This window comes from Oreochromis aureus, linkage group 6 (genome assembly GCF_013358895.1).
Source record: "Oreochromis aureus strain Israel breed Guangdong linkage group 6, ZZ_aureus, whole genome shotgun sequence".
Taxonomy (NCBI): Eukaryota; Metazoa; Chordata; class Actinopteri; order Cichliformes; family Cichlidae; genus Oreochromis; species Oreochromis aureus.
The window spans coordinates 7,856,915-7,869,174 of NC_052947.1; the positions used below are offsets into that span (position 1 = coordinate 7,856,915).

Genomic DNA, 12,260 nt, shown 5'->3' on the forward strand with positions numbered 1-12,260 from the left:
ATTAAAGAATGACTTTTAAGCCGACCTAGTGTCTTTCCATGAACAAACTTGTGTAGTAATGTAACAAACTTCCTTCCCTTTGTAACGAAACTGCATTCATCCTCACCTGTAAGAAATGAGCATTATCCTCAGACTGCAGCAGCTGGCTGATCTCCTCGTCTCGCCTCCTCAGCTCCTCCAGGTCCTTCTCCAGCAGCTCTATGTCACTTTCAGCTCTCGCCACGATTGCGCGCTCTTTTGCTTCCAGCCTCGCTCGGGCCTACAGCACACAAACAGAAGATTTAATTCCCTTACAAAACTGTGAACGTTTCACATTATTGTCCTCAGAGCTGCTACTGTTGCAAATACTGGCAATATTAGAACTTATGCTTCTAGCTCCTGCTACTCACCTCCGCCTTAGTTTTCTCCAGGCATAGTGCCATATCAGCAAACAGAGCCTCACTATCCTCCAGAACAGCAGATGCCGACACCTAAGAAACACACATTAGAGTAGAACAGAGCATGTATTTAAAGACCGCATAAAGCAGAGAATGTAATCTTCTGGAAAACTCTTTGATGGCATCCTCAACAGCCTTATGATATATTAACAGACATATCTTCATGACATACTTCAAAAAGAAACCCATGTCATTTTGAATGGCCTCACTCTCTACATTAGGAGTGAGAGAAATTCTTATTTCACAGTGTTTCAGACAATCTTATTGTAGTTTCATCCAGGCATACAACCTTTCTTACAATGAACACAATTATATGGGTAATTAACAAGTGGAAAACTTTGGTGATGAAAAATTACGCCAAAAAACAAAATGAGGCTGCCTCCAAAAGTGAATCCATTGAGACTCCCATGTTAAAATATCCAACTTTAGCAATGACACTGACAGGTCTATGGCCTAGTGCAAACACTTTATTTAACGTCTATATCAATTTCACCTTTACTATAACTGTATGGTAAGTGAATTTTTGTGTTACTCACTTGTTTGGAATTTTTTAGGGCATAATAAGGCGAGGTAGCTTTGACTGATGGTGCGCCCAGAAGAAGCTAGCAGCCATCAGTTAGGCGTCACCTTTGGTAATTTGAGTTGCTGAACTGGACCTCGTCTATTTTAGTGTTGGTGTCTCCCTGAGTGCTTGGGCATGGTGAGTGAAATTTCACTGTTTTATTAGTCTGTTATTTGGCATCAACTAGCATTTATTTGTGACTGTGCATGAAATATGCACGATTTATGGATGCAGTTTGCTAGCATTACTTAGTTCACCTGGTATAGTAACTTTTATATCTACAGGGAGTGCAGAATTATTAGGCAAATGAGTATTTTGTCCACATCATCCTCTTCATGCATGTTGTCTTACTCCAAGCTGTATAGGCTCGAAAGCCCACTACCAATTAAGCATATTAGGTGATGTGCATCTCTGTAATGAGAAGGGGTGTGGTCTAATGACATCAACACCCTATATCAGGTGTGCATAATTATTAGGCAACTTCCTTTCCTTTGGCAAAATGGGTCAAAAGAAGGACTTGACAGGCTCAGAAAAGTCAAAAATAGTGAGATATCTTGCAGAGGGATGCAGCAGTCTTAAAATTGCAAAGCTTCTGAAGCGTGATCATCGAACAATCAAGCGTTTCATTCAAAATAGTCAACAGGGTCGCAAGAAGCGTGTGTGAAAAACCAAGGCGCAAAATAACTGCCCATGAACTGAGAAAAGTCAAGCGTGCAGCTGCCAAGATGCCACTTGCCACCAGTTTGGCAATATTTCAGAGCTGCAACATCACTGGAGTGCCCAAAAGCACAAGGTGTGCAATACTCAGAGACATGGCCAAGGTAAGAAAGGCTGAAAGACGACCACCACTGAACAAGACACACAAGCTGAAACGCGTCAAGACTGGGCCGAAAATATCTCAAGACTGATTTTTCTAAGGTTTTATGGACTGATGAAATGAGAGTGAGTCTTGATGGGCCAGATGGATGGGCCCGTGGCTGGATTGGTAAAGGGCAGAGAGCTCCAGTCCGACTCAGATGCCAGCAAGGTGGAGGTGGAGTACTGGTTTGGGCTGGTATCATCAAAGATGAGCTTGTGGGGCCTTTTCGGGTTGAGGATGGAGTCAAGCTCAACTCCCAGTCCTACTGCCAGTTTCTGGAAGACACCTTCTTCAAGCAGTGGTACAGGAAGAAGTCTGCATCCTTCAAGAAAAACATGATTTTCATGCAGGAAAATGCTCCATCACACGCGCGTCCAAGTACTCCACAGCGTGGCTGGCAAGAAAGGGTATAAAAGAAGAAAAGCTAATGACATGGCCTCCTTGTTCACCTGATCTGAACCCCATTGAGAACCTGTGGTCCATCATCAAATGTGAGATTTACAAGGAGGGAAAACAGTACACCTCTCTGAACAGTGTCTGGGAGGCTGTGGTTGCTGCTGCACGCAATGTTGATGGTGAACAGATCAAAACACTGACAGAATCCATGGATGGCAGGCTTTTGAGTGTCCTTGCAAAGAAAAGGTGGCTATACTGGTCGCTGATTTGTTTTTGTTTTGTTTTTGAATGTCAGAAATGTATATTTGTGAATGTGGAGATGTTATATTGGTTTCACTGGTAAAAATAAATAATTGAAATGGGTATATATTTGTTTTTGTTAAGTTGCCTAATAATTATGCACAGTAATAGTCACCTGCACACACAGATATCCCCCAAAATAGCTAAAACTAAAACAAACTAAAAACTACTTCCAAAAACATTCAGCTTTGATATTAATGAGTTTTTTGGGTTCATTGAGAACATGGTTGTTGTTCAATAATAAAATTATTCCTCAAAAATACAACTTGCCTAATAATTCTGCACTCCCTGTAATGTTGAGGCTTCATAATGTGGAAATCACAAACCAACAGGTTTGTTATGGACATAAGGTGGCCATCATTGCCCAGCTGTGGTTAGGTCCATCTTTTATACACAGTCTGTAGTATGTAGCCACATATTAGGGTTAAAAACTACAATGACAACTTGAACATTCACAGAGCATTGTGGCACCGCACATCACCCCATAAAACACCAACAGTGAAGCCTGGTGGTAATGTTATGATTTAATGTTGTCAGTGTTTTGTTTTATGTTATGTTTAAGGATCTGTTCTCGTTTCCTGTTTTATTGTGAAGGTCTGCGTCTCATGTGAGTGTGTTCAGTTTTACCTCTGTCTCGTCTTGTTGATTATTCCCAGCTGTGTTCCCCACCTGTGTGTAATCTCCCTGTGTTTCCCTGTGTGTATTTAAGTCGTGTCCTCTGTCTTTGTAGTTGGGCTGGTCCGTCTGTGTATCCACCGTGTCTCATCCGTGTGTTTCCCTGCTGCCCAACCGTCATCTGTTTTCTGCTCGCTGTTATTCGTGTTCAGGTTTGTGTTTCTGTTCAGGGTCAGTAGTTTAGTCTTCCCAGTATAGTTTAGTTCTCAGTTTACCATTTCGTCCATCTCTTTTGTTGTGTTTGCCTTAGTGGCACCAGCCATTTTTAGCCAACCTCTTCTCACCCACAAACTGGTATTCATATTCTTTTATGTTGCGGCTTTGAGCCGGGTCGTAACAGAATTGGGGGCTCGTCCGGGATTCGTCTGTCTTCGCTGGAGGGTCCGAGGGACCGCTTCAGCATTCCGTCGTCGCTGGAGGGTCCGAGGGACCGCTTCAGCATTCCGTCGTCGCTGGAGAGTCCGAGGGACCGCTTCAGCATTCGGTTTCAACTGGAGGGTCCGAGCGGCCCGTCCGGCCTTCGTCTGTCTTCGCTGGAGGGTCCAAGGGACCGCTTCAGCCTGTCGTCTTCGCTGGAGGGTCCAAGGGGCCTGTCCAGCCATCATTCGTCTTCGCTGGAGGGTCCGGAGGACCGCTTCAGCATTCTGTTTCAGCTGGAGGGTCCGAGGGGCCTGTCCAGCCTTCATTCGTCTCCGCTGGAGGGGTCCAAGGGGCCTGTCCAGCCAACATTCGTCTTCGCTGGAGGGTCCGAGGGACCTGTCCAGCCTTCATTCGTCTTCGCTGGAGGGTCCGAGGGACCGCTTCAGCATTCCGTCTTCGCTGGAGGGTCCGGAGGACCGCTTCAGCATTCTGTTTCAGCTGGAGGGTCCGAGGGGCCTGTCCAGCCTTCATTCGTCTCCGCTGGAGGGGTCCAAGGGGCCTGTCCAGCCAACATTCGTCTTCGCTGGAGGGTCCGAGGGGCCTGTCCAGCCTTCGTTCGTCTTCGCTGGAGGGTCCGAGGGGCCTGTCCAGCCTTCGTCCGTCTTCGCTGGAGAGTCCGAGGGACCGCTTCAGCATTCCGTCTGCCTGCAGAATAGCGGCCAGTGCCTTGTCCGCTGGTCCTCCAGGACTACAGCATTCATGGCTCTCTAGGTCATGAATCAAACATTTTCATTTGGGGTTAAATGTTTGATTTTTGGGTGGGGGGAAATGTTATGATTTAATGTTGTCAGTGTTTTGTTTTATGTTATGTTTAAGGATTTGTTCTCGTTTCCTGTTTTATTGTGAAGGTCTGCGTCTCATGTGAGTGTGTTCAGTTTTACCTCTGTCTCGTCTTGTTGATTATTCCCAGCTGTGTTCCCCACCTGTGTGTAATCTCCTGTGTTTCCTGTGTGTATTTAAGTCGTGTCCTCTGTCTTTGTAGTTGGGCTGGTCCGTCTGTGTATCCACCGTGTCTCATCCGTGTGTTTCCCTGCTGCCCAACCGTCATCTGTTTTCTGCTCGCTGTTATTCGTGTTCAGGTTTGTGTTTCTGTTCAGGGTCAGTAGTTTAGTCTTCCCAGTATAGTTTAGTTCTCAGTTTACCATTTCGTCCATCTCTTTTGTTGTGTTTGCCTTAGTGGCACCAGCCATTTTTAGCCAACCTCTTCTCACCCACAAACTGGTATTCATATTCTTTTATGTTGCGGCTTTGAGCCGGGTCGTAACAGTAGGAACATCATGGCGTGGGGCTGTTTTTCAACATATGACACTGACAGACTTCACATAACTGAAGGAAGGATAAATGGAGCAATGTACAGAAACAAGACTCTGCTGCCATCAACCAGGATGCTGAAGATGAAATGATGGTGGACTTTTAAGATCGGAAGACAGCTTGTGTGGAAGAATGGACCAAAATCACATCAGAGCAATGCAGTTTTTCTATACAGGAGGTTTCTTGAAGCTGTCATTATCTACAAAGACTTTTATAGTAAGTATAAAATACATTTCAGTAAGCATGTTCAATTCTTATTCCCTGTGTCATATCACATTATTACACAGTACTTTTTTTTCTTTATGTGTATATGGTGAAAATGTTATCCCAATATATTCACTGCAAAAAATGTTGACCAATTCAGTACTTTAAAGAGAATATTACACGTTATATTTGTTAAATTACAAAAATACATTGTGAATATTTGGGAACTTTAGAATTTAACCTTTTGGGACAGAATGAAAAATTTTCCCACTTAGTTCTTTGTAGGTTTTATGAGTAAAAATACACTAAATATAAACATTTAACATCCTGCACATTTAAGTAGATCCACTCAGATTTGCTACAGTTTGAAGTTTGTTTGATTTTTCATCCATCCATCCATCCATCCATCCTCATCCGCTTTATCCGAAGTCGGGTCGCGGGGGCAGCAGCCTAAGCAGAGAAGCCCAGACCTCCCTCTCCCAGCCACCTCCTCCAGCTCATCCGGGGAACACCAAGGCGTTCCCAGGCCAGCTGAGAGATATAATCTCTCAGCGTCCCTGGGTCTGCCCTGGGCCTCCTCCCGTGGGACATGCCCGAACACCTCACCCAGGAGGCGCCCAGGGGCATCCTTGTCAGATGCCCGAACCACCTCAACTGGCTCCTTTCGATGTGGAGGAGCAGCGGCTCTACTCTGAGCCCCTCCCGGATGGCCGAACTTCTCACCCTATCTCTAAGGGAGAGGCCAGCCACCCTTCGGAGGAAGCTCATTTCCGCCGCTTGTACCCGCGATCTCGTTCTTTCGGTCACTACCCACAGCTCGTGGCCATAGGTGAGGTCGGGACGTAGATCGACCGATAAAATTGAGAGCTTCGCTTTTACACTCAGCTCCCTCTTCACCACGACGGACCGGTGCAGCGTCCGCATCACTGCAGCCGCAGCACCAATCCGTCTGTCGATCTCCGGCTCCCTTCTCCCATCACTCGCGAACAAGACCCCAAGATACTTGAACTCCTCCACTTGGGGCAGGAACTCATCCCGACCGGAGTGGGCACTCCACCCTTTTCGGCTGAGAACCATGGCCTCAGATTTGGAGGTGCTGATCCTCATTCCCGCTGCTTCACACTCGGCTGCGAACCGTTCCAGTGCGAGCTGGAGGCCCCACCCGATGAAGCCATCAGAACCACATCATCCGCAAAAAGCAGAGATGAGATTCTGAGGCCACCAAGTGAAAGCCCTCCGCCACTTGGCTGCGCCTAGAAATCCTGTCCATAAAAATTATGAACAGAATCGGTGACAAAGGGCAGCCCTGGCGGAGCCCATCACCCACCGGAAACAAGTCCGACTTATTGCCGGCAATGCGAACCAAACTCTTGCAACGGTTGTATAGGGATCGAATGGCCCGTAACAGTGGGCCAGACACCCCATACTCCCGCAACACCTCCCACAGGACACCCGAGGGACACGGTCGAATGCCTTCTCCAAGTCCACAAAACACATGTAGACTGGTTGGGCAAACTCCCATGCACCCTCAAGTATCCTCGAGAGGATAAAGAGCTGGTCCAGTGTTCCGCGACCAGGGCGAAAACCGCATTGTTCCTCCTGTATCCGAGGTTCGACTAACGGACGAACTCTCCTTTCCAGCACCCTGGCATAGACTTTCCGGGAGGCTGAGGAGTGTGATCCCCTATAGTTGGAACACACCCTCCGGTCTCCCTTCTTAAAGATGGGGACCACCACCCCGTCTGCCAGTCCAGGGGTACTGCCCCTGATCTCCACGCAACATTGCAGGCGTGTCAACCAGGACAGCCTACAACGTCCAGAGCCTTCAGGAACTCGGGCGGACCTCATCAACACCAGGGGCTCTGCCACCGAGGAGTTGTTTAACTGCCTCAGTGACCTCGACCCCAGAAATTGGCGGGTCATTCCCTCATCCCCAGACTCTGCTTCCTCCTCGGAAGACGTGTCAGTGGGATTAAGGAGGTCCTCAGTATTCCTTCCACCGTCTGACAATTTTCTCAGTCGGCGTCAGCAGCGCACCGCCAGCACTATACACAGTGCAGGTAGAGCACCGCTTTCCCCTCCTGAGGCGCCTGACGGTTTGCCAGAATCTCTTCGAGGCAGTCCGAAAGTCTTTTTCCATGGCCTCTCCGAACTCCTCCCACACCCGAGTTTTTGCTTCAGCCACTGCCTGAGCCGCATTCCGCTTGGCCTGTCGATACCTGTCAGCTGCCTCTGGAGTCCCACAGGCTAACCAAGCCCGATAGGACTCCTTCTTCAGCCTGGTGGCTCCCTTCACCTCTGGTGTCCACCATTTGGTTCGGGGATTACCACCACGGCAGGCACCAACCACCTTGCGGCCGCAGCTCAATGCAGCAGCCCGGCAATGGAGACGCTGAACATGGTCCATTCGGACTCAATGTCCCCAGTCTCCCTCGGAATGTTGTTGAAGCTCTGCCGGAGGTGTGCGTTGAAGATCTCGCGGACTGGGGCCTCTGCTAGACGTTCCCAGCACACCCTCACTACGCGTTTAGGTGCACCGGGTCTGTCCAGCGTCCTCCCCCGCCACCTGATCCAACTCACCACCAGGTGGTGATCAGTTGACAGCTCAGCCCCTCTCTTTACCCGAGATTTTTCATCCACATGAAAATAAATGTCATTTGGCATTTTAATTATTATTTTTAGGAGGTCTAAAAATTGAAAAAATATTTTTTCATTTGCTAAAATAGCAGGCAAACTAACCAGAATCACATGATTACGATTTGAACCCCCAGAGCAACAAGCCAAGATGACAAGGTATCTGTCTGACGTTACTGTGAGCGGATAGAGTGACTTCCCAAGAGTGGATGGAAGGAGACGATGCTCGGGGGAGGGAGGAGAAACTGCTTTCCTGGAAGTCTGAAAGGGTGTCAGAGACACTAGAATACAAATTGGCACTGTACTTGGAACTAACACGATCCCCGGAGGGCAGGGTGTTTGTGTGCAGGGGAAAAACTTGCGTGAGTCTTGCCTACATTGCATAATAACAAATAATAACATGCAACTTAACTATGATAACCTGAGAGAAATTCACAAACAGTTAAAATAAAATGTGACTCATTTTAAAAGAGAGCGTATGCGTGTATTTTTTTTTTTACAGCTGTAAATAACTTAACATTAAAACAAAAGAGATGGTTAGTCAAAGTATACAACTGATACTTGAATTAGAGGTAATTAAAAAAAAAAAAAAGGATACATTAAAAATATTGAATGTCAAACAAGTAGCTGAAATTGAAAAAAAAAAAGACAAATATTAAATTATTAGTAGGAATTTCAAAACCCACATAATTCTCACTTAAAGCAGACTCAGTGTCATTATAGAGCATATGAATCATTAGTTTACAGGATTTTGTAAAAACAAACAGAAAAAATTAGTGGATTTTTACGCAAAAGTCTGAACAGAAAGAAGTAAAGGAGAGCACAGAGTTATTTCACAGTGTCTGAATCAGCATCTTTCCAATGGTTTCCTGTCTCCCTTTGAATTGATTGACTCTTAATGGCTTTCCACCTTTCTCTCTCCACACTCATTTCAATGTCAGTGTCATGTAACATTACAGTGTTAAAAACACAAAGAGGACTGAGCAGGTTTCCATCTCACATCACGCTCTGCAACACAGTGGTGTGAAAAAAATGAGTAGAGCTAATGAAAACTGTAGCATTTTTGGGATGATTCACATCATGGATGTGCAGCCAACAGAGCAGCACCTTTTCAAAACTATGCCATGGAGAACTAGAGCAGTTCTGAAGGTAAAAGTGGGTCCAGCCTGTTACAAGCAAGGTGTCCTTAATAAAGTGTCCAGTGAGTGTAAGTTGCATAGATTTCAAACAGATATCAGCTTTAATTTTATATTCGACTGGTTGCTCCAGCAAATTCAGCCCAAGAGCTGACGTGCCACAGTGACAGTGGAAGTGTGTGCAGCAGACCTAAGACAGAAGAACATCACGCTTGCTGTGAGGCAGGGTGGTGGAAATGTCATGCTCTGGGGTTCATTGCCATGTCAACTGATGGAGAGCTAGAAAACTATCGGCATCATATCAAACTGCTTGAAGAAAGTTTGAGGGCATGTCTGAAATTTGAAATTGAGACTATAGTGGAACTTTCAAAAATGGTAGTGGTACTAGGCATGTTAGATCATCCACTGGTGGGAACAGGAGAGCCCAAGCCCACTAAAACGAAGGCATTTATCACAGAAGAGTGGTCAAAAGTTTCAGCAAGCCAGTGTTAGAGGCTGATGGATTAGTTTGTTTCTGCTAATTAGTGCAATACACCACATGTACTAGACATCTATGGACATTGTGTTCTAGGTTACATCTGGTTGGGCAGTCATTAACTTTAGAAAGGCATCCCGTTACAATTACATTTACTAAGTCATCTTTTAAGCCTATTAATAGCCCAATTACCATGATACATTTACCTATACCCAATGAGCAGTTTTCTACTGATCTGTGACAGAGGTGTCTCTATGGGTTTGTCCTTTCTGTAAGAGAAGCTGAGGTGCAAGTGTTGGGTGACAACAGCTAACATTTTCCAGGTAAATTCCTGGTGTACCAGTTCATTTCCTAGTACCAAGAACTACCCACAGGCCACAGAATCATTAAGACGTACTGAGTGTGTTTGTGTTTTTGTCACCTTGAGAGACTCCAAGGTTTGTTGAAACTCCTGCAGCTCTGTCTCTCCGGTCCGTATCCTCCCCTGGACCATCCTCTGAGACTCCTGGAGCTGGAGCTGACAGACAAACAGAGAAACAGATGGAGAGGTGGAGAGACAAACAATTAGAGAATAAGACATCCATTCAGATATTTGACAAGAGCATTTTTACTGCATTCGGGTGAATTACTGTCCATGTGGTGAAAGCTTGTAAAATATCTCATATAACACAGCTGTTATACAAGTGTCTTATCTTTTAAAAGACTGGTAACTGTTCATAAGCAACATCATTAATAAATGCTAAACTGAGAGGTAATTGCTAACTAGTTATTAGTTGGTTTGCAAACCATCATTGAAAATTGTCTGGATGGTTACTGTAAATCGCAGCTGATGTTTATGTCTTTGGAAATTGCTAATATAATAGTCCACAGCACATCCACAAACATCATGTGGATGGCTATGATAAAGATGAAACTGATATTAATAATAATGGTTGTTTTCAAACGTGCTGTTTGGTTGGGTTTAGGAACTGACAAACTACACTGTTAACCTAACAAATGATTTGCAAAGATAATGAAAGGACATTTATGGTCATTATGCTCAGGTTTAACTATAAAGTATGAATGCATTAATGCTGTTTATTTTAAAATGTAAAAAAAAAAGAGAAAAAAAAAGATTTTATTGTAGTTGCTATCCAAAAAGTTGGAAAGCATTAAGAGAAGCTGTGAGCACCGTCTGCAAGCAAAGGTCTAACATAATGATTGCAGATTAAATCTGAAGCCAGGACAAATAGTGCAGCTATTATTTCTGATGGCGTTTGGCACAGAACAGAGTGTGTTTTATCTTCTCTGTTCAGGAACTGAGACATAATTTTGCATGATTTAACTTCTGTGGCATCACCTCAGCCAACTGCTGCTGTAAGGCGTCCTTACAGTGCCATAGTTATAAATCTAAATCTGTTTAATTCATCGATTTCACTCTTCTTTGGAAGCTTCCTACATACTAAAGTCGTACTTAGCAGCTTATTATCTGCAGTAAATTTTGTGGGGATTCTGTAAGTTCAGTTCAACACTACAAAATTAATTTGTAAGAAAAGAGAAAAAGCAAGTATTTCCTGTTTGTTTGATCAAACAATGTTTTTCTTTTTGGAAGTGAACAGAAGTTTAATGTGGATCTTTCCCGCTGACGTTCAAATCCCCCCCACACACTTTTCGGGGTAGCAGCGGTACCCTGACTTAATGTGAGAGTCTTAACTCTGTGCTGTATTATAAAATCCTCTGAGTTTCTCTCAGCGGTACCTGTCTCCTGGCTCTCTGCGCTTCCACACTGCGCGCTTCCTCCTGGTCAGCCTGGCACAGCAGGCAGTACCCGCTCCACTCCACCGCGCCCCCCGCCTCGGAGCCGCTCCCCTCGGGCTCCAGCCCCAGGCGGTGCTGAGCGCACAGCTTCTCCGCCACACATTCCACCGCTGGCACCAACTTGTGGCGTCGCAAAGTACCGACCTCACGGTGCGGCAGGACGTGGAGCTTGCAGAAAGACGCAAGGCACACCAGGCACGACTTGTCCGCCCTCAGTTTACTCTCCGCCGTGCAGAAGTCGCAGGGAACTTCCCCGACTCCCCCCAGGTAGACCTCCGGCGCTGTGTCAATCTCATTCAGCTTGAGTTTGCCGAGAACCTCGGCGAGCACCGTGTTCCTCCGCAGCACCGGCCGAGGGCTGAACGTGTCCCGGCACTGAGGGCAGCTGAACTGACCCGAGTCCACCCGGTCCCAGTAGCTGTTGATGCATGCCATGCAGTAGGTGTGTCCGCAGGGGATAGACACCGGGTCCTTCAAGATGTCCAGGCAGATGGGACACCTGAACTGGCTCTCCGTCACCGAGATATTCGCCTGAGCCATCTCAGCTTCGGCTCCGTCCACTTCCCCGGATCGGCTCTGAGCTGCCCGATCACTCCGTTCCTGATATTAACACAGGCATTTCCTGACTTCCACGTTATTGTGAAGAGGCGTGGTAAGCAGACAGGAATAGCCTTCCGCAATGTCATACCTCCCATTAGTTTAAGCGTCACATTTGTGCCCTGAATATTGTCTTACAGGCATGTATCGCATTAAGGTAGACAGGAAACTCTACAGCTAATTTACACCATGGAGCCCTACTCTAAAAAACTATCACAGATTTAACACCGTCTGTGAAGTTGTTTTAAGAAATAAGTGTTTAAAGTGTTCAAAGTATATTTAGCGCCATCTTGTTCCAGTACAGAACATGACTTCACTGTGCCGGTTGGTTGGTTGCTGCTAAAAGACATACATTGGTTTATGTTAACTCAAAAGTTGGAAAATACTCAGGATCTGCTTTTACTATTTTTTTCTTTAGCACTGGGCCTATACTGGCTGCACTGAAATGGGAAAAATC

General features: G+C 45.8%; 1 protein-coding gene across 2 annotated transcripts in view; it reads right to left on the reverse strand.

Annotated features, from left to right (window-relative positions):
- The window catches only part of LOC116317360 (E3 ubiquitin/ISG15 ligase TRIM25-like), a 28,656-nt gene extending 16,751 nt beyond the window's left edge, over positions 1-11,905 (reverse strand). For both annotated transcript variants that reach the window (XM_039614092.1, XM_039614091.1), the window contains exons 1-4: positions 11,147-11,905; positions 9,831-9,926; positions 390-470; positions 107-259 (exon numbers count right to left, since the gene is read on the reverse strand). In XM_039614092.1, coding sequence (XP_039470026.1) covers positions 107-259; positions 390-470; positions 9,831-9,926; positions 11,147-11,746 — 930 coding nt within the window. In that variant the 5' untranslated portion in view covers positions 11,747-11,905. The remainder of the gene's footprint in view (positions 1-106; positions 260-389; positions 471-9,830; positions 9,927-11,146) is intronic.
- Between the last annotated feature and the right edge of the window lie 355 nt (positions 11,906-12,260).